At 38.1% G+C, this 22,787-nt stretch overlaps 1 protein-coding gene across 1 annotated transcript; it reads right to left on the bottom strand.

The window, feature by feature from the left end:
* Positions 1 to 8,202: 8,202 nt before the first annotated feature.
* On the bottom strand, positions 8,203 to 20,336 carry LOC114360480 (cGMP-specific 3',5'-cyclic phosphodiesterase-like). The gene is made up of 2 exons (XM_028315203.1): positions 20,216 to 20,336; positions 8,203 to 8,328 (listed from the first exon to the last, which is right to left on the bottom strand). The coding sequence occupies exons 1-2, from the start codon at positions 20,270 to 20,272 to the stop codon at positions 8,203 to 8,205; spliced, it is 183 nt and encodes a 60-aa protein (XP_028171004.1). The 5' UTR covers positions 20,273 to 20,336.
* Positions 20,337 to 22,787: the final 2,451 nt, after the last annotated feature.

Raw genomic sequence — 22,787 nt, 5'->3', positions numbered from 1 at the left:
CGGCTCAAGGGCTAAGGGCGGGGACTTTTGCTATGTTCACCACCTAACTAGGCTAAATAAAGTCCCGAGGTCAGAAATTGTGTTCCACGGATTTCTCTCTACACCGTCGTTAAGGCATTCATTGACTGGACTATTAGTGTCGGTTTTCGCTTGCACTAGGTACTGTAAGAGTCAAACCTGCCAACATAACCGTGCAAGAAACAGTGCTGCTAACATTTAAATAAATATGACGTTTGCTAACGAATAAGGTTTTGCTTGTTTATTTTTCTATCCCATCAGTGCAATGCAATGATGACATTGGCCAATTGACAATAGTTTTTTTTATTTAATAGAAATAATAATGGCAGGTTGAACCAACAAGAAGGTTTTAGTTTATCAATCATAATAATCTTCTTGACAAGATAAATCGTCAAACAACTTTGATAAATAATTTTGAACTTTACTGACGAACAGTTAAAGATTATTTTCTCTAACTCGAAATTATTCTGTAACATAGTTTCAAAAGGTAAATTATGTGTTCGCGATTCGTTGAAGGAATCAATTTGAAAACTGACGAACCTTTTCATTCCGTGACGTCCGTGACTGTACATTTCAAATGTCATGAGAATTTTCAACACGAGTAGGTAAAAGAAACGAGAAAGGCCATGTTTATCGTTTTATAACCAAAATTTGATGTTTTGTTATTGTTGATTTTTTATGGTAGGTAATTAACGAATGAAACACTGCGTTTAGTAATATTTTCGTCTCTACAAAACTAGACTTGGGAACTGTCACTTAGAGCGCTTTCACATTAAGCGTTAGAAGCGCGACAGCAGCGCGCCGCTGCGCGGCGTTTTTATAATGTGAAGGCAGGTATCCGCTGTCACATAGTATGAAATTATCGGCAGCGCGTATGTCGCGCGTTTGTTGCGTTGCTAAAGTCGCCTAAATGTGAAAGCGCTCTTAGGACCGCATTACAAAACAAATAACTCGATTCAATCTCAGAAATAAACTCTGATTCGTCTAAAAATCCAAATTGAATCCAAAGTACATGCTTTAAAGTCGCTTTCGCGTCGTTCTATAACAGACCTAACCGTTGTTGGCTAAACTTTTCCCAGCAAAAACCACTGATTTGATAGTAAGCCTTCTTTTTACCATAACTCAGCAGTTCCGAAAACAAAGCCTGTTGACGTCGCTTCGCAAACAAGTTGTGAACCCATTCGCTTAAACTGTTTGCTTTGCGGTTACAGTCTCGTTTAGCAACAAAAATATTGGATACACCGCTATTTTTGGCCTAATGTCTGTTTTAATATAAAATATGGTTGCCGGCGAGTTGCGCAACGGGAGCACAGACGAGCGACTTTATGTCGGCGACTGCTTGCGATAGTGGCAAGGGACGGTCAGCGATTGTATGTCGGTGACAGTCTTCGGCTCGCACCTTTCGCTGTCATGACATATTGACACTCTGGCTGGGTTACTACACCATCTTACTTTAACTTTGACAAATGTCAAAAATCTGTCAAACTCCAAACAAAATACACCGGTTGCCGTTATAGTAACGGTCAAAGTTAGGTTGCAGCTCAACCTCCGACTATACGTTAGTGACTGCCCGTCTTCGAGAGTCGCGATGCATCGGCGACTGACGGCGACCATCGGCGGTATTTGTGATGCGTCGGAGACGATTGTCTAATTTGAATATCGTCGGCAATTATCGGCGATAGTCGCCGATATATTGTTGCTCGTCTGTGAGATCCCGAAGTTGCCGTGGGAAAGGTCCCACGGCAACTTTCCGTGATTCTTGCAGATTTTTTTTGCAGGAATCCGTTTAGTAGCATACGTACTTATTTTAATATGAACATTTGCATTCACATGAAAATCCCGTTTACTGAGTCCCGCAATAAGCCGATCTGTGCAGTGCAGCGAGCTTGCCCAAAAGATGCTTGTTCACTCATGTCAAGAAAACTAAGGGTTGTTTCCTTTTCGGGAACACACAGACTTGTTGGGAATATCCGTATTTCAACATGTTAAAGAAACCCATAGTTTCAGTTCTGTCTGTCTGTAAATACTCATAAGCGACTCAAAACCTATAGAGTACTTTTTATTCATCTAGATCTAGAATGATGTTAATCTGGTACAAACAAAACTAAGCAAAATGTTCTAAAATAAAATCAAAACATTTCTCTAGAACATTTCTCTTTTAAATTAAGCTTCGCAGAAGTGCTGTGAGACGCACCTGGCCCGGTAGCAATTCCGCAACTAATTTTCATACAATAACAATAACCAGAAACTTTTCCAGTTAGAATTAGTGAGAGCAAACGTATTTTTTTAAGTTAGATATAGCCGTGGTTTCTGAACTAATTTGAAACTCTACGCCATTCGTGTATGTATGTACTGTCAACACAATTAAATATTCAATTTAAGTGCTTTTTGGTGAGCAAACTGAACATTGAGGTCGCAGTTTCATAGCTGATGTAGACAAACCACTATACGAAATAGATACTCAATTATTAAACTTAATTAACAACATCCGATACTATTACTGAACCCCAATTACTACCGAAGCGTGCCCCCGATAGAGTTCAACTTCACAATCTCTATTAAACATTACAATCGCTTTCTAGGAGATAGCAATTATTTCCCACTAGTAAACACACTTTTTAACAACTGTCAAACGCAGCTCTTCAATAGATTTGTACACCAAAAGGAGCTTTATGAAATCACTTTGCGATAAGTCAATTGACTAATTTTAATGATTTCAAACCTACTAAATCTATTTTCACTAAATTGTAAACTAGGTATTTTCAGGGCTACAATGAAGTGTTTTTTTAGGTTTAGTTTAGAATGGTGTGAACTACCCATTTATTTAATGACTCGTTTTCATCGTTCGTTCGTTCATTTCAGCCAAATGACGTTCACAGCTGGACAAAGGCCTCCCCCAAGGTTTTCCATAATGAACGGTCCTACGCTGCCCGCATCCAGGCTCTTCCCACGTCCTTTTCCAGATCGTCGGTCCACCTAGTAGGAGGCCTGCCCACGCTACGTCTTCCAGCCCGTTTTCATCGAGTTTATCAAAAATACTGGTTAACGATGCACAGATTTATTATTTAAATAATATTTTATGCTGGTTCGTACTCTTCACAAACCACAGTAATTTATTGGATATTGCGACAGATATTTTAGTTACTGATGTTTACTCCAGTCATAATGATGATGATGGGTTTTTTTAAGCATGAAAACGCTTCCAATCCTCAGATGGCAGTGAAAGTTGAAAGTTCCTAAACCTATTTAAAATGCTACAACGGAGTTCGAAGTCACGTTCATTAAAACCAAACTCAAACATAATTTTGGAACAAAGAAGTTGGAAGTTTCCAGAGACGGGGGATTTCCAGGCCTCCATTATTAATCCTGGAAGATCCACGGATAACAACTTCGTGAAACAATTTCTCGCGTTGAAAGATACGAAAATGTTACTGACAACTTGTGAAAATTTTACGAGACGTGGTCTTAGAGCTTTGCATTGGGTATTGATTGGGGAGAAAATATACAGGGTGAAATTTAAATTGTTGTCCTTTTAAATAAGACTACTCATGATACATTGTCATTAGTACATTGCCCAAATGTGAGACAAATCCAATGAGTTAAAATAATTAAGTTAAACACTGTGGCATCTTAAGACTACCGATTATTTCGATGTAAGAGCTGTTAATTTGCAACAAAATAAATAGTTTGATGTGTGGTTGACTGTACACTTGTTTTAAACTCTCTAAAAGAGCACAGTTATACAAATAAATGGTAAAAATAAAGAACAAAAAACTAATTGTATTTGGGAAATGTAATAAGTAGGTATCATGAGTAGAGTCCTTGGTAAAGTCTTTTAATCTAAGAATTATAAAATTATGCCAATGATTTAATTTTCACCCTATAGAAGGGGCGAAGGTTTTATTTCAGAGATTCCATTGTAATTTAGACGAGATATTGTTGTAGATAAGTTTTCAAGCTAGTTCAAGACATTAACTACGAAACGAAGTTGGTATTTGAATTTTTAACTTTAATATCCAAGCCTATGATTGGTCTTAAAAGTGATAAAAGTAATTTATTTTCTGCANTTTCTGCGAATAGGCTTTTAGAAAGCGCTTTTACACATCTCTGTATAATTTTAATCCTACTATTGTTTCGGCATTTTATGGAGGACCAATAATAATTTCGAGAAGATGCAGCGCAAGAAACTCAGCCGAAAATGTTGAAATTCAACTACGCGTAAACTACGCTGGAATTTGAATCTTTGTAGTTATTTCTCAATACTAATCACCCTATGTATCATAGCAGTTTTGTATTAGGTACTCATGGCACACAAACACTGAATTACATCGAACTTCAAAAGAAGAGCAAAAAGTTTTGCATCACTGATCGCTATATCCCGTTGCCAGTTCCCTTGCTATACCCACCACCTAGTATAATCTACGAAAGTTTGCAGAACATAGATTTATAGAGGGGCGGTGGCCTATATTTAGCTTGTTTGCGAGCGGGGAACGTTTGCTTGGTAAAATGACACATCGATGTATCTGGGTGCGACTAATTTAAGTTTTAGCAAATTAAATTGACGATGTACTACGTGTTTTGGTTGCGAGCCGCCTTATCAGGGATATAGTCTTATAACAGGGGAGATAGTTAAGGTTATAAGATAGAGATGGTAACACCAGTAGTTAGAATTATGTAATAAGTAAGTCAAGACTTATAATGTAATGATATTTCACAAGTACTACAAAATAAACATCCAAAAATTCCAACCAAAGCACAACTTTTATAAAACCACACACTTTTTGGTGTTACAAACTGATTTATGTAGTTTTCATTTAGTCTGGCTTAAATCTGGTACTTATTAGCAGTACAAATACAAAATTGTTTCGATTTTTTCGAAACAATTTTGTATTGTTTCGAAAAAATTCGATTGGGGTTTTCTTAAGTAAAAGTAGTTACTTGTGTTAGAAAACCCCGCTCTCCATACAATGATTTACAGTAGCTTGAGTAAAAGTGAGTCAATAGAATTATTNAGAATTATAGCCAATAGCCATACAAAATCTATGGGAAAAATTTTCGTTTTGACATAAACAAAGTACTAAGTCAGAAAAATCTACTGTTTATTTCAATGCTCTAACAAAGTCCTTCTTTTTGCCCCGCACGCTTCTCGTAACTTATTTTTATTACGTATTTTATATTGTCCTTTACTATTAACAATGCGAAATGCGTGTGGTCTCCAAAAAGGGAGCTGATGATATATTGTGTTGGTCAATTGATTCAATTGATTCGCAGTTGTATCGTATAAGGCATCATTAGTCTATTAAATGTCGGGTTCAAAATGAAACGAATGAAAAGCCTTTGAACGTTGTTATTAGTTCGCATGGATGCGACTTCCGCGAATTTTTGTGATTCAGTCAATGAGTATTGTGTTTTGTTTTACAATATTGTTATTATTTTGTTGCTTTGTCTACTAAAACATACAAACTAAACAGTCAGCGTACCGATTCTACTAATTAACCTACAACGATAATTTTAACAAAAGTTTTTCTGCAGTAAATTGTATTCGTAACACTGCACGTTTTTCTGAAATTATACCGCACTAATATTTTGGTCTGTATGGTTTCACGCTGGATCAAATTTTGGTCTAAATCTCTTTAGAGATAGATGGGTACCAAGAGGTGGATATAGTACTGTATGTATATCTCTCTATGCCTCTAGCATCGTAGCTGAACTCCAAACGAAACTAATTTTATTTAGATTACTATTCAGACATTTTTAAGTTAATGATATACTGTTTATGTAATTCTTTATTTACTTTGTAATAGTTAACACAATTTGACTGTCCCTAACCAACCTTGAAACAATTTAAACTGCTGTTTTAATAAAAACCTAATCCTAGCAAGCTCGGAGCTTAATCAGTTAAGCAAGGTTCTTAACAAACCCGTGTATGTAGGGTAACCAGGAATTCGAAAAGTCCTGGCTACAAGCAGGACTGGGAAATTCCGGACAACATCATAATAATAACTTGGAGTCGTAGATATTTAAACGTAGTTTAAGTATTCGGAATTTTAAAAAAACCGGCCAAGTGCGTATCGTACCACGTGCAGTGTAGGATTCCATAGTTGCCCGTCGTTTCAACAAGCACTTCACCTAAGTCACTTTTAGTGTTTTCTTCTAAAGAATTTCTATTACGCTTTTTTTTAAATAAACTTACCTATTTATTAGAAAAAACGACTATTACTCTTGAACTCGCTGATCTATCATCCGTTTAGTTTAGATCTAGCTCTTGATATTTTAAACGAAACTAAATCTTTGTCCAAAAATTGGATACAGTGTCACATAATGGAAAATGAAACAATTTTAACTGCCATTTATCTAAATATACTTTACTTAATCCTGGCAGGCCTGGCATTGCTAAGCGCTTAAGTAGGGTTACCATAATATACTAAACTTAGATTAAAAAATCTAAAATTCCGGATATTTCAAAATATTATGTCCGAACTGTTTAGATTGGTATAAAGAAAATAGAATCTCCTACTACTTATTCCCGTGGATGTTTTAATAAAAAGGCAACTAAGAGACAAATATGCAAACATCAAAGCTGTCAAATTCTCCATTTGCCCCTGTTAAATTAGAGATGGTCGTGCACGGATAAGTTCAAAGGTCGGAAAAGGTCTGAAGGAATAACCAAAAAGTCCTACTTATCCGGAGTAATCAAAACGTGTGGTCACCCTGCGTGTAAGTTAAAATTCAGTTTGCAAGTAGCTTAATTAATAACTGTCGTAGCAAGTAAAGCCGTAGCAAAGTGATGTATTAATTTAGGAAAATTAAAACTCAGTGCTTTTTGCGTGTGGAAATACTGTGATTGTTTTAAGTGATATTTACTTTATCAAAAAGGAGAATGTGTTTAATATTTATGAATTCGTAATATAAGCACATTATTGACATTTCACGATAAATATGATTTTTGTGTTGAATATATTTATTTGTCTGAATTTATTGAAATTAGTTTTATTTTTCTTTTGTGAGGTTTGTAATGAGATCACGATAAATCAACCTACCTGTGATACAATTAAATTGATATTTTCAAATTGTGAATAACATCTGGGAATCGAACCTTGGACATCTAAATCATGAAGTAAAATTCTAACCACTAGAATACGAAGGCAAACAGTCAAATAGTGGTTATTAGTAAAAAATAACACTTTGTTTCTATTTTCACTACATATTTTATTCGCAAACAATAATAATAAGTCATGGTGATTGTTATAACTACCTACTTATAATGCCTTTAGTAAACCATTTACACTAAAACCTGATTTACATGAGGCAATCCAATAAGCCAATCCAATATTGTAATATCGTAAATACCCAACAATATGGATTGACTTAAATGGATTACCTATTTCGATTAATAATGTACGACTGGAAACGTTTGACCTCTATTTTGTGAGTAATTCATATAAATGGGAGATCTTCGGTGACTGGACAAAGCTTCCAAGTTCTACGCTTAGGGGAGACCGAGGAGAGTTTTAATAGAGGAGAGTTGTGACATTGTCGATTTTTTGACACCTAGATATTAACTATCAGCAGGCTCGCAATAGCGCGCATTTGTTTGCTAGACATATGCCCCTATTCACAAACGATGCTTGCTTAAGTGAAGCTGCAAATCGAACGCACAGCGTTGAATAGAGCTGTATGATTGGTTCATGTGTCACCCTGTGCGTCCACGCGCACTTTGAGACATCATAGTAATGTTTGTGAATACGGGCGTTAAACTGCAAAACGCGCACTGTTACGAGCTCGGTAGTAGTTAATAAGTTTCAAATAATTTTAACAAAAAAATTAAAACTGACTCCAAAAAACCTGCAGTAAATGCGATTTCCCTAGGATCCCATCATCAGATCCTGACTTGGTGGCAATGGGACCACCTCAGAATCAGAAGTGTATCCTATTGAACAAAAAAAGTATTTTGAAAATCGGTCCACAATTGACGGAGTACCTAATCGGTGAACACTGAACATACATAGAAAAAAAAAACATACAGCCGAACATTATATCTTCCTCCTTTTTGAAGTCGGTTAAAAATCGTCAATGTCACACCTCTCCTCGGTCTCCCTACAGCTTCAAGTTAAGTTTAAGACACAACTTACCTCAGTCTCCCTTATTATAGTTAAGTATAGGCCAGTAATAAAGTTAAAAACATTACATACCAGTGTCCCTTGTAACGTCGAACAGTTTGGCCTGGAGATACCGGTGTGGGGGTGTGCCTTTGGCTAGAAACAGGCTCCCTCTGTCCGCCGATGTGAGCAAACACACGTTCACGAGGATCTGCGAAAATAAATGTTTGTTCAGCACTGTCCACTACCATTGTAGTCTTATAAAGGGTATGAAGCAGGGATGTTATGGATATCCGTAACCGAAACTATCGGATATCCGAAATAAAAAAATATCCGTAACCGTAACCGATTCAAGTTTCGGATACTTAGTTTCGGATATAGGCAGTCTAAATCTTAATATTTTTTAATATTTGTTACATGTCTGGCATTCCCTGGCACTATCTGATATCCGCCCCTGTTTAAGCTTTATCATAGATGCCGTCATAGTACTTACATATTAATAAAGTGGTTATGTGGGTCGCGACTCGCGCAGCATCTTGCTACTTGCGAAATTATCCGAAACTTTCGGATAATCCAAAATGATTTTAAATCCGTAACCGTTATAATATTATTCTAATATCCGTAACCGCATCCATAACCGAAACTTCATATCCATAACATCCCTAGTATAAAGGGAATTCCTGAGCAAAATTTGATGTTTGAATAGTGCCCGTGCGTGCTCGAATCCTAAAGGGCTATTCCATTTTTTATTAGCCCGAGCCGAGGGTTGGATTTTAATGATTAAATACCCGTTTATAAATGGACGGTTTGGAGTCTAGACTGTGTTTAAAAATAGGCCTATTTGATACGTGCTAGCATTATTCAAGGTATTGCTTTAGGTGTTTGTAAATTTTTGTTATTAAAGCTAAGTTGCACCACCTTACATTAACCGTAACTCTAATCGTAACCGGTGTTTTTGTTTTTAGTTTTACTAGCTTTTGACGTTTGTCCTAGCCTTTTTATTGTAATTTTGCCATTTTGTTTGTATCAGACAGAGGAAAATAAGAAAGTCAGAATACTCAAGTATGTCGGAAAAATGGTCAGTGTGCTTACCATGAGTTTACGTTAGGTGTGCTCGCTAGCGAGTATGTCAAAAAATCTATGAAGTTTTTATTTCTTGAAAGTAGCCGCTAGGGGCGCTGTACAATATGTCATACATTTAATGTAATTTTTTTACGCAGTCGCTAGCGAGCACACCTAACGTAAACTCATGGTAAGCACACTGTTGTTGTGAATTTTAAGCAGCTTTAATTTCCACTTGAAGTTTAAGCTGCTTAAAATCCACTTACGATAATACGCGAAATAAGTCACATTCACATAATATTAGCTCAAAACCATAACATAATGATAAGTAGGTATGTCCAAAACCTAACAATAAGGGTCATGTCTAAACTGGATCGTCCCAAAACAATAATGCCTCCGTCACTTTCAGTAACAAACGTTTTTAATAAAAGAACACAGGCCAACACAATCTGTATGCATCCCACGGATGCAGATTTTAATCTCATTCCATTGTCGTAGCCTGGGATACATTTGCATTTAACGAACGAGGGTCTGGGTAATGCAGACAATTTAGGCCACTAGATGCCGCTGTAAACGATTTGAAAAAGAAAAAAGTTGCTAGCAACTTTTCTTTTTTCGTTAAACGCTAACGTTTAGCCGCGTTTAGCTTCAATTTTTCAAAGTAGAATCCTCTTTCTAAGCTGTCCTAGTGTGACCAATGACAGGACGCGCGTCCTAACATTGGCCTATGCACGCGCAGTGATCGCCATCGCCGACGCGATCTGCACGCGTAGGTTTGGCTGAAGCTTTAAGGTTCAGCCAAACCAACGCGATCACACGCGATCAGCCGGCGTGCAGAGATGGCGATCAGACTTAGGGTTCGGACAAACCAACGCGATCACACCGCGATCAGCCGGCGTGCAGCGATGGCGACCAGACCTTAATGCATTGATCGCCATCGCTGCACGCCGGTTGATCGCGTTGGTTTGGCCGAACCTTTAAATGTATTGATCGCCATCGCTGCACGCCGGTTGATCGCGAGCGATCGTGTTGGTTTAACCGAACCTTTACTCAAGCCGCGATTACGTGACAATATCAGTTTATTTGTTGTTCGTTTTGTACAGATTACTAGCGGCCGCCCGCGACTTCGTACGCGTGGATCCCGTTTTAGCCCCTTAGTGGTTGAATTTTGCGAAATCCCGTCTTAGTGAGCACCTACGTTCTAAAAGGAATCCCCATGCAAATTTTAAAACTCCTAGCACTTGTAGTTTCTGAGATTTCGTAATGAGTGAGTCAGTCAGTCAGTGACCTTTCGCTTTTATAATATAGATTTCGTGCGTCGTCTATTGGCCTGATTGGTCTGTTTCCAAATAATCCTGAGTTACATTAGCCCTTTCTTCTATTAAGGCGTTTTTCAGCGAATCGACGTTGAACCATGTTTGCTCGTAAACAACTAGATTAATGTTTATTTTCAGTTATACGAAGAAAACGATGCCTAAACTGGATTATCTGGGCTAAAAAGCTGTCTTTGATGTTCAGACTTTATTTTTGAAACTCTCTAAGGTCATTTTGAGGGTAAAAAGTATTAGTTTTTATTACATAAAGATCTTATTATACAAGTTCGTTAATAATAAAAAAGTTGCTTTGAACTTTCGGGTAAGAGTATGCTTATAAGATTAAAAATGAATGAATTATAAACAAAATGGACGACAGTATATGGACAGATAATATCAAGGTATGTACACACTACACACTGTGGCATTACTTATAGGTTGATGGTAGATACCATAATATTGTACTGACATCTAATCTACAAATAATTTCCAAGTTTCATGATAATACAAGAATTAGAAGTGCGTGTTATTCAGATTCTTAGATTCCATTGCATTAGTTACATACAGGTTGACCTAATAAAAGCGTGTTAAAAACAGGCAACTCACATAAAAAGCGGTAATCACTTACCATCAGTGTGCTTACCATGAGTTTACGTTAGGTTTGCTCGCTAGCGACTCTACCGAGTTTCTATGAAGATTTTATTTCTTGAAAGTAGCAGCTAGGGGCGCTGCACAATATGTCATACATTAAAATGTAATTTTTTACGCAGTCGCTGGCGAGCACACCTAACGTAAACTCATGGTAAGCACACAGGCGATCCGTCTAAGCCAAACCAAGGATAATCTACTTTGAGTGTATGAAAAAATCACGTCTAATAGACGTCATGTGATCAATAAGAAACGCATGCATTATTGAATTCCGCGCAACCCTACTACGAACGACACAAAGGCTCTGCGGGGTTACTCCAAAAACGTTATCCGAAATTTCGAAATTTGCTATCCCTCTCACACAGAGTGAATTACCAGTACGAGGGATGGTGACAGATAGACACGAAATTACGTAAGCTGCTGTTCGGAGTAGCCCCCCTGTTCCCGTAGGCATAATAGGAAAGTAGGCAGAGATTTACCACGCCCGAACTGGAAAGTTCATAAGAATAATTTATAAAGACAAACCCCAGGACTCTTTTTATAGCGGTCCTGCCCTTTTCTTTAGAATAAACAAGGACAAAGTTATTGTGTTTGTCGACAAAAGGACTAGCGTAAATATTTTTTTAATTAAGGTAATTCTGCCAGAAAGTATTTAAATAAATATTAGCATTTAAAAGTTTGTTTCTCTGAGATTATTAACTGTAAGTAACTATTTTACTAGTAAAGGTAAATGCACAACTGTATGTACCAAACGCGCCTAAAACTTGTGACAAGTTTGGATAAAATTTTACTATGTATCTCAAACTGATTACTATCTTATAAATAGGCACCTCTCCTCTATTACGACATTTATCCAATAGACGATGGTTCTAATGATTTCAAGAAACATTAATAGGTTGCAATGGACCGCCCTCATTTGTGATCATCACTGATTGCTGACGACGACGATGAAGATGATGTATATTATAATAAGATATCTCTAGGTTCTTGTATGCAAGAAACTGTGTTCTAAAAACCACTTTCACACTTCATTTCTTCGTTCCACCAACAGCAAAGTTATAAAATTTATCTCCCTCATAAGTAAGGGCTTCTTTAGACGTTTCGCGAACAATATTAAGTTACAAAGTTTTTTGTCTTCAGATATTTTGGGGATCAATTTGACAACTGGGTCAGTGTGGCCAAGTTGTGAATGAGGTTGGTGCCTAACAGTTGAATTTAGAGATGTGCCGACTTTTTTACCGACTAGCCGACTAATCGGTTTAAAAGTCAAGTTGGTCACGCTTTCTGGGGAATTCAGCAATTTACGTAATTATTACGGGAATATTATCTTACTATTGAAGGGAAGCTATCCCGAGAGCTGGAGAGTTTGTCCGACCAGTCGATTAGTCGGTTTTAAAGAAGCCGAATAGTCGGCAGACTAGTCAGCCAAGTAGCTATTGGAAAATGTTTTGTTTCAAAAGAGATACTTAGTCAAACAATTAACGTTTTTCTCATCATCATCATTTCAGCTACAGGACGTGCACTGCTGAAGATAGGAATCCCCCAATGATTTCCAGATTGGTAGCAGTCTGTATCCAGTGCCTTTCTGCTACCTTCATGAGGTCGTCTGCCCCTTCTTGGTGAATCTCCTACGATGTGCTTTTCGATACATGGCCTTCAGAACCTTCCTGCCCAATCGGCCTTCAGTTCTGCGTGCTATATTCCTGACCATTGCTACTTTAGCTTGCTAGGAGCAATTTTAGATCCTTGAAACGAACAAACCAAAGAAAGTGCCTGCATAGTCGGATAGTCGGCTACTCGCCGAGTAGTCGTCGACTAGTCAGCACATCACTAGTTGAATGTTTCTTCTGTTAAGTTTAGGAAAGGTCTGGAGTGTGAATAGCCTCTGGGAACGCTTTTTCTCGCCGTTTTTATTCACAAACGAAACGATTTAGCTGCGAACCGTAATAGGTAGAGTGTGTAGGTCTTTTGCGTTTGTTCTTGCGAAATATTTTTCTTAAACATTTACGGAATAAAATAGGTATGAGAAACTTATTAACTTTGATAGAGTTGGAACGAGCTATCAAATAATTTTGAATTGGTGAAGTAAGGAAACTAAGTTGGTAATCTCAACTTTAATTTCTCCAGATGCATTTTGCATTGTAAAGTATAAAATGTTATAGTTACATTATAATATGCAATCAATGAAAGATATGACATAGTATGCATGAGAAATAACTTAATAGTCGATCGGTTTGCTAAAATATTTTGTCTCTTGCCAAAACATGGTGGGTTTCTCCGTTACCGTAAGTATGATCCCAAAATTAAATTTAAAGAAAATTCTTTTACCACTATGTATGAAAAGTGACAGTTTTTGTCTTTCTATGACAGACCTATAATCACGCAGGTAAAGCCGCGGGCAAAAGCTAGCCTAATAATATTATCTCCACCAGCGAAGTGATTCAAAGCCTAAGCTCATGATCCGGCCAAGCACCAGTTAAGCCATACCATTACCCACGTCAGTTCCATTGTCAAAATGTGCGGACGCACGTTGCGTGTGAAAATGTAGAGCATTAAAGACTAGCATACCGCCGTGAAAACATGAAAACGTGGCTGAAAAACGATTTTAATACATATTTCTGTGTTTACTTTGGCATTGTTAAAGTGGGGATGTGAACGCAGAGATGTGTGTTAAAACAAGCAATCATGTTAGAAAATTGATCCCGTTTCCCGTAAAATAGGATCCCCTTTTCAACCGACTTCAAAAAAGGAGGAGGTTCTCAATTCGACCCGTATGTTTTTTTTTTTCTATGTTTGTTACGCGATAACTCCGCCAATTATGAACCGATTTGAACAAATCTTTTTTCGGCGTATAGGTAATACCTCAAGGGTGGTCCCATTTAAATTTAATAATAGAAAACACAACCCCCAAGGGTGGAAAATTGGGGATGAACTTTTTTATACGCTATTGCGTATTTCTCCGCCGATTATAAATCAATTTGAACGATTATTTTTTTGTTGAATAGGTATTATCAAAAGGGTGGTTTCATGCGAATTTGAAGAAACTATTTCACCTCTAAGGGTGGAAAATTGGGGATGAACTTTTTTATACGCAATATTTTTAATTTTTAGTTTTTTTTTGTGTTCACGCATTTGAAGTCGGTTTTATTTTTTAAAAAAGTTAATTATTAGCTAACATTTTTAAAATCCGTTACTTTTGTATGCCTACGCTATGACCGTTTCTTCTTTTACCGTTACCTTTTTTAAACTTTTTTTATACTAAAGAGAAGCTATCTGAAATATGAAACACAAATTTTACTAAGGAGCTAAAAAGCTTTTTTTCGCTCTATTATTATTACCCGACTGAAATAAACGTGGTAGAAGCCATACGCAGAAGTAGGTTACATGATAATAATAATAATTATTCCTTTCCATATTCACGATTGCGGAGGATGAAATAAAACAAGCTAGAATTATGAATGTTAATGTCTTCCACAAATATTTGTCTGCGAAGGCTGTTTCTAGGAGGACTGCCGATCTAATAATAGCATTTCCACGAATTTCGGCATGAAGTAGACATAGCAACAATACATAATGATCTATGTACCTATACTATTGTATACCCGTAAAGCTGACAAACACGTGTAGACAATGAGGATAATTTGATAGTCACGAAAATTGTCCTGAAAATAAGTACTAATTGAATATTATTATCATAAGTCAAGGTAGAGTCAGAAAATTGTAAAAACTAGTAAAAGAAGTAACTTTAAGCTTTTGTTTTAAAAATCCAATGATTTTTGAATACATCTTGAGCAATGTTTTCTGTGACAGAACGATACTTTTTTACGCAACCGACATCGCAGGCAGAAACTAGTAGTAGCTACATAACGATTGATGACAGGGCGGGGGGGAGTTTTGAAAGGTCCTCGCCTCGATCGCATAGAGTAGAACCCAAGTTTTCATTCTAACATGTACATACCTACTTAAGCTTCAACCACACCAACGCGTGCAGATCACTATCGCCGGCGCGAGCATAGGCCAATGACAGGTCGCGCGGACTGTCATGGGTCGCGCTACCTGTCATTGGCCTATGATCGCGCCGGCGATAGTGATCTGCACGCGTTGGTGTGGTTGAAGCATTCCTTCTCCAAGTCACTTCTAGGTGTACCTACCTATCTATTGTAACTACATAAATAAGTACCTAATTATGTTGTTGTACCTAAGTAGTCTAAGGATGTTTGGACTAAATAAAAATATTTTTCTTTCTTTCTTTCTAATGCTACTGAGCTAATATTTTTTTCATGCAATAATTAATTTACTAATTCTTTTAATAATGTGTGAAAATAACTCAAATATCCAGCAAAATCTTTTCCAATGTGTCGTAAATCATAAATCTCTTTTGGCTCCCGCTCCGAAACTATATCAGAAGTTTCTCACACTTCACCTAGTTTTGGCACCCTCTATTTATGGGGGCGCATGGCTTCCCATCGGAAATGGTCCCCATCGTGCCGTTACTAGCTCTATCGGGATTTCTAGGGAAAATGTCGATGAAAGGAAGATTTTTGCAACCTTTTATCGCCGTTTTGTGATTTGCTATCTAATGCTTTTGATTTGTTTGGTTCGCAGTTCCTGCGGTTTGAATCTCGGACTTTCATAGAAATATTTAATCGCGTGCGTGTCTCATTTTCAAAAACCAAGACAACTTTTCCCTGGTTCTCAAACTATCACCTTCTTTGGTGAGGTTTTTATTGGCAGCCAAGCTGTAGATCCTGGCTAGTGGCGAGAACGAGAGGTAAAATAATCCCGTGTCTCTATACCAAAAATGGAAATCAGTTCTGTTTAAGTGTTCAAAGATAATAATAGACAGAAAGTGTCTTGAATCATCATCATCATCATAATTTCAGCCACAGGACGATCACTGCTGAACATAGGCCTCACCCAATGATTTTCTTATCGCCCGGTTGGTATAGTGTCTTTAATTTATCAATAAATTTATAAATTTTCATACAATTTTTTTAGAAAACCTCAGATACTGTTCTAAAATCATAAACCTCTTATTTTTACAAACATCATTTTTACAACAAAGTCTCTAAATGCAAATAATATTCCTTTACAGGTTAACGATCACCGCGCTGGAAATCCAAATTGACTTTTATTTTGAGCCGTAAACTTTAAATTGTTTTGTTTAACGCCCGACTTGAGTTGCAATCCTTACGAGCGGAGTTAAATTAACTGTTACAGTTGGATGGAAAATGCTTTGTTACTTTATCTGACAGATAAAAGATGATACAACTTTGGATTTAGTTACTTTGTTACGTTTATGCGACATTGGCAACTAGAAAGACATTGCTGTTAAAGTTGGTCACCACGTCAGAAGATTGGAAAAAACTTTGCTACTAAGTCGAACAAGAATTTTTATAAAACTCTGCTTGCAGATTACTAAATTCTGTATTACAGAAAGGGTCTAAATATTGCAAGATATTTTGATACCATTTCATCTCTTTTGCTTCTAATTTGTATGGGGACTCACCGATACAGAATCGGTGTAATATTGTGCGCACATACATACATACAATACTGTGATGTATTGCATACATGTGTGACATGTTACTGATCATATCCCGATTAAATTGGCCAACTAACTCTGAAGGTCTACGGGGAAAGAAAAACAGAGTACAAGCACCAAAATGGCGTCTGCTCAATATACGAGTACCTAAGGCAGCAGAGAGCGCGCGTCACGACCACTGGTATTCTGCCGTATCGGGACACTTGCGCGAAAGACACTAGAGCGAAACACATTAGCGCGAAGACACTAGCGCGAAAAGACACTAGCGCGAAGCACATTGCGCGCATGGACACTTGCGCGAAAAGACATGAGCGCGAAAGACACTAGCGCGAAGGCTTTTCGCGCTAGTGCCTTCGCGCTAATGTCTTTTGCGCTAGTGTCTTTCGCTCAAGTGTACCAGAACCATATTCTGCGGATGCTTATTGAGCAAAAGGAAGAAGATAAGTCCGCCCAAGAACAACCAATGGCCTCAATGGTTGTAATTATTTACGGCAGTTAAATATTGCCTTGGTTAAAATAAAAATTGACACAACCTCATTTTTACCGCTCCCGTGATTGTGGAGTTAACTCTGCCAAAACCGATTAGCACGGTAGTACGGAGCGTGTAATTGGGACTGCCCCGGTCCCGGGCTGTCCCGTAATGTGTGTTATTTCCGGGATTAATGGGATTTTTAATGGGACATTTGTTTTGGTTTTGAAATTACGGGTTGCGCAGGTTTCAGACTTAAAGGTTTGTCTATTAAGGTCTATTCTACCCGTAAAAGTCTAGATTTGCTCTATAGGATTCATGTCTGAGGATCTCGCCAGCCACTGCATCTTCGGTATATACGAATGGTTTAGATAATACCTGTATTAAGCAAGCACTGTGAGCCATTTTTTACCTAAAAAATTATATTGATGCTTTTTTTTTCGTTCCTCTAAATATGCCGGTGTGTGTAGTTGCGCGGCAAACTTGTGTCCTATGAATGCCTCGCGTAGCTGCCGCCCACCTTGCACATTGTGTTTGGACACACCTATAGAACCAAAGCACACGATTCGTTCGCTGCGTCGTTTTACATAGATATATCTGTGGCGGGCACACGAGCAGTGTGGCGTCGCTTCCGGTATTACAGTATTTAACTAACCTCTAGCATTCTTTCCTACAAAGAACAATGTTACGAAAGTACGGCAACGACACACTAACTAAGCATGCTTCTTATTTTGTTGCATTAAAAACGATTTTGAAAGAAAAGAATATTCTGATGGACACTGGAAAGCATAATCTTGCAAAGATAAAATTATATGTAAGATAATAGTTCCGAGAACTCAACATACAAGTGAGCATTTACCTGTCCGATTTTATTCCGTTGTGTGAATACTCTTCAATGTCTCATGAAAATGTATGGTGGAAATTTGGGAAAAACCTGATGCCAAAACCTCGTTCATTTCACCCTCATTTGTGTGTCGTTTCCAAACCGATTAAAACGCGCGCCCGAAGCGTGAAATTGGGACATCCCCGATTCCCGGCTGTCCCGTTAATGTGTGTTATTTCCGGGATTAATGGAGTTCTGTAAAACGGGACATTTGTTCGGGTTTTGTAATGACGGTCGCGGAATCAGAGTGGTTATATTTGTTTAGGCTTTCAGATTTGAAAAGCCCGATGAAATAATACAGAGTGTGGATTTTAATGTGTGAACGATAAACGGTACGCGAAAGGCTGGGTTGCACCATCTTACTTTAACTTTGACAAACGTCAAAAATCTGTCAAAATCCATACTAAAAACACCAGTTATCATTAACGAGTTATCGTTACGGTCAAATTTAGGTGGTGCAACTCAGCCTAAATCTCTTTAAATTGAGAAGTACCTAGTTAGTTACATGAAAGAAATTAATTAGTAGGATAGTTGATAACACATCAACTAACTATTACCATAAGATACAAATCTGCTAAAACATCAAACAAAGGGTCCGACTTTCTGCTTTTAAGGTGTGATTCTGGTTTAATACTTGCCTTTTGCTGCCTAACAAACACTTATCTAAGATAATTAATACTTAAGATTGTTTCCACCTGAAAGAGGGCCTCGGTGTCTTTCTGTCATCATCATCATTTCAGCAAGAGGACGTCCACTGCTGAACATAGGCCTCCCCCAATGACTTCCACATCGCACGGTTGGTAGCGGCATCCAGCTTTACGAGATCGAATCAGAAATGAGGAGATCCGTATACGAACTAAAGTCGCTGACATAGTCGGACGGATTAGCAAGCTGAAGGGGCAATGGGCAGGGCACATAATATAGGCCCGTATTCACAAATATTACTTTGAGGTCTCACAGTGCGCGTGGATGTACAGGGTCACACACAAACCAATTACAGAGCTCTATTCAACGCTGTGCATTCGATTTGCTGCTTCACTTATGCAAGCAATGTGACTACGGGAGTTAGTCTTTGGGTGTCAGACAGAAATCCACGAGTGTGAATCCTTTACTATGTTTGAATACAGAAAAACAATTTACATTTGCGTGTCTGTGTATCATAAAACTAATAATAGTTGGCTATTTAACCTCGCCAACTATTTTGCGCTCTAACTTTCGGGATAACTCGCGGTTTTGATTATAACTTCAAAGGCTAACATTTTGATCATAATTAAGTATATTTGAGTAGGTACGCTTCTACGCCTCTTTCGATTAGGGATTAGTATTTTGGGTTAACTCGTATTTAAATAATCATTCGTAACTCGTAGTTTATAATTAGTTGTTCTTATTGTGAAATTAAAAAATATATTTAACTTGCATCTAAAAAAACTACACATTTCGTCATACATCTTTGAGAAAGTACTTTTATTAAGGACTGCAAAAGTTGCATGAAGATTTTTCTACAATACTTATGTGTTATATTAATAGAACCGTAGAATTACGAGTAAATATTGTCTTTAAGCTTTTGGGGAGGGGGAGCTAGGGGGAGGTCTTTGTCCAGCAGTGGACGTCTTTCACACAGTTTTTAAATACCTACTGAAAAGGCTTTACCTAATTATCTACATACATTAGGTACTTGGCAACATCTAGCTTGAACGTTGGGTATCTACAACCGATGTCCAACATATTGACTTTGGAAAGGACCATTGGCCATGTAATTCGAGTAAGACTTGGGTCCACAACTAATACAAAGTCACCCACCTGCAACGGCGCCTGCTCTGAGTTCCATTTTTTCCGTGTCATGGTAGTTTTTCCATCTTTTCCAGAATACGTCTGCTAAGTTGTTAGCACGAAAAACTTTCGAGTTCGAATCGTTTGTGTATTCGAATCGCCATCAAAAGATTTAGTACGAAAACTACAACAGCGCCCTTGTGAACGTGTCGTAAAGTGAACTTAGTATGAAAAATGGTTGCACGAAACTTAATTATCAAAATTGTCACGTTATTGTTTAATTCGAAGGTATCGAATTTTGTCGAATACGCAAACGATTCGAAGACGAAAGTTGTTCATGCTAGAGGTATGTAAGTCGGTATCATCAAATTCACAATGTTCTTTAAGGTTGCAAATGGCACAACTCACCTTATGGCACAGCACATCGATGTCCAACTCATTGGCCACATCTTTGATGAGGTCCATGAAAAGGTCCGCTTCATCCAGCTGCCTTTGCGCTGATCCACTGGGCGACCGGGACCGCTGTAACAATGGAAAACAGACGTTATGGGTTTTGTTTTATGACATATTATGAGGTAGATCCTAAAAAAGAGGAGTGAGAATTTGTGACCTAGCCGTCTTAAATCTCAAGTGAAACTAGATCCATAAGTCGATGGTGCCATCAATTTCTACCTAGCTCGTACTACTTGTACCTTGTAGGTAGGAAGGTATATGTATAGTATACTTAGGGTGGCCACTGCTTCACCCGCGTGGAATTTTGTCTGTCACAGAAAAACTTTATCGCGGCGTCCCTGTTTCAAAAACTACCCTATGTCCTTTCCCGGGACTCAAACTATCTCTATGCTAAAGCCAGAAAAGTGACTTTCTTTAGAGGTAGAGCAAACTACATTTGAGACGTGTATTTGTTCTCTAAAAAGGGCCTACTTTCATAATACCAACGAATTTGCATACCTATATCGATTAAAAAATCAAGTTAGTTTGTAAACAACACTGTTGTCAAATACCTGGTCTAGTCTGAAATCCAGACGCTGTTCTTCTTAAAATGCTAAATAGTTTAATACCCTCATTTAATTTGGGGAAGGTGGCGTGGAAATTATACATGTACCTACAGCCGACAGAACATTATGTTTGTTGCAAAATCTCTTCTATTGCTTAATACATAAAGTACACTTAGCTTGACGTACCATCTTGTGTACAGACGCAAATGTACGCACATGTACGGAACCCCTCTTAATGTGATGTCAAGCTTTAAGCTCACGACTGATTGATCTACCAAGATGAATATAGCTTTTAATGTTGCCATATCACTTAATGTGGATGTATGCGCAGGCGACAAATGATTTCCATTTAATTTGATGTTTAAGTGCCTACGGGTCACAATATGCTACGCCCTCAATTTGCCTGAAGAGAAAAAAGGTCTTAGAAGTTTTAGAAATGAAAATACAAACAGTATTGGCAGACTTGGTCGTCTACAAAAGAAGGTGACTAAGGCCCAGAACAGACGGTGAAATGCAACTGCTAGTTACTTTTGAGTTGCATCTAAGTTTCTGCCATAGCGTCCGTTGAGAGACCACACATGACGCGACCATTTTGAAACTTCCAAAGTTTCGTTGCAGTTGCGTTTCACCGTCTGTTCCGGGCCTAAGGGACAAATTATGCGAACATCGGACTTCTTAAACCCGTTTAGCCAGCGTAAGGAGTGTAGGAACAAATCCTCCATTTCATTAAAAAGAATCTTGATCCTGCAGTGGAGACCACAAATGATCTGATATTGACGACTAAAAGAAATAGACGTGATTTAAAGAAAAAGTAAGGTAGCAGTAAGTATCGCATAACATATAATAATATGTTACGTACGAGATAACTACAGTGGAAACCAAACGACCTGACTATAATAGACAGTTTGACACCATACCCCAATAATTCTAAACCACAACTTTTTTAAAAAGACCCTTCATTCTGGTCTTAAAAACTTAATTGATTTTAAATTACCTGTAAATTACGATTTTTGATCGCATTGTAATTTGAAAAAAGTAGTTAAATTGAGTTGACAAAATAGTGACGTCACTTGCTTGTAGTGCCATACAAAATCTATGGGAGAGTTTCGTTTTGACAGTTTTAAAAAGTACGTCAATTGATTGGTGGTGTCAACATGTCTATTGAGACACACAAAATAAATTCAAAGGCAGGATTCACATTGACCGGCGCAAGTCGGCGCGGCGCACAGCGCAGCGTCCGTTCGGCCAAAAATGCGGTGGAAATGGCGCGTCTGCGCCCGTATCCGCTGGAACTCGCTCGGAGCCGACCGGCTACCGACGCATGCTCACGCATCCGTCCGGATTGAAATGTAAGTTAATCAGCTGTAAGCAATTACGACTCTAAGAACTGTTGATAAAATAAAATTTTCTTTACGGCTGTATAAGTGCGCTCCGCCGCGCTCCGACGCGCGCCGTTCAATGCGTATCGTCCCTAAGGCAGTAGTACCGTATCACAACATATGATAGGTATGTGACGTAATAAAAGGGTCTAAACTCGATTTCGGCATAAGCCACGACCCACAACAGCTTTCGCCCTCAATCTTACTTAGCAGGTGCAAACCAAATGTACAAAGCTTAAATCAACCCATATAATCCACATCCCACACGACACAACTTGTAAGGAGTTAAGACGTAGTTAGTAACACCCTAGTTAATGCTTCAGTATCTGGGAGAACAGCCAGTCCATATTGATTAAGCCCGAACTAATAGAATTTGGAAATCTTGAAAACTTTCATTGTCTTGAAGCCTGTCTTGTTTCGGCGGTTTGAAGAACAGAACGCCACTGAACTGACTGAAACTGGATGCCGGGTGAAGCTCGCTTTCACCTTCGGTCTGATCATCACTTTCCATCAGGGGAGATGTAGGCCAAGAGCTTCTCCGTTGTGGGTAAAAGGCTCAATCTCTGTTTCAGAAAGTTTTTACACAAATTTTATGGTATTTAA

The sequence above is a fragment of the Ostrinia furnacalis genome, unplaced genomic scaffold, assembly GCF_004193835.3.
Source record: "Ostrinia furnacalis isolate ACB-3 unplaced genomic scaffold, ASM419383v2 OfSCF5051, whole genome shotgun sequence".
NCBI lineage: Eukaryota > Metazoa > Arthropoda > Insecta > Lepidoptera > Crambidae > Ostrinia > Ostrinia furnacalis.
Note: the sequence above shows the minus strand (reverse complement) of the source record. Positions and strands in the feature narration are given on the sequence as shown.

Bases quoted from the DNA above. Each gene is read 5' to 3' on its own strand.
- LOC114360480 (XM_028315203.1), bottom strand. From the start codon at position 20,272: ATGGACCTCATCAAAGATGTGGCCAATGAGTTGGACATCGATGTGCTG. The intron at 8,329-20,215 runs GTGAGTTGTGCC...TTATTTTCGCAG, and splicing joins TCGATGTGCTGTGCCATAAG to ATCCTCGTGAACGTGTGTTT.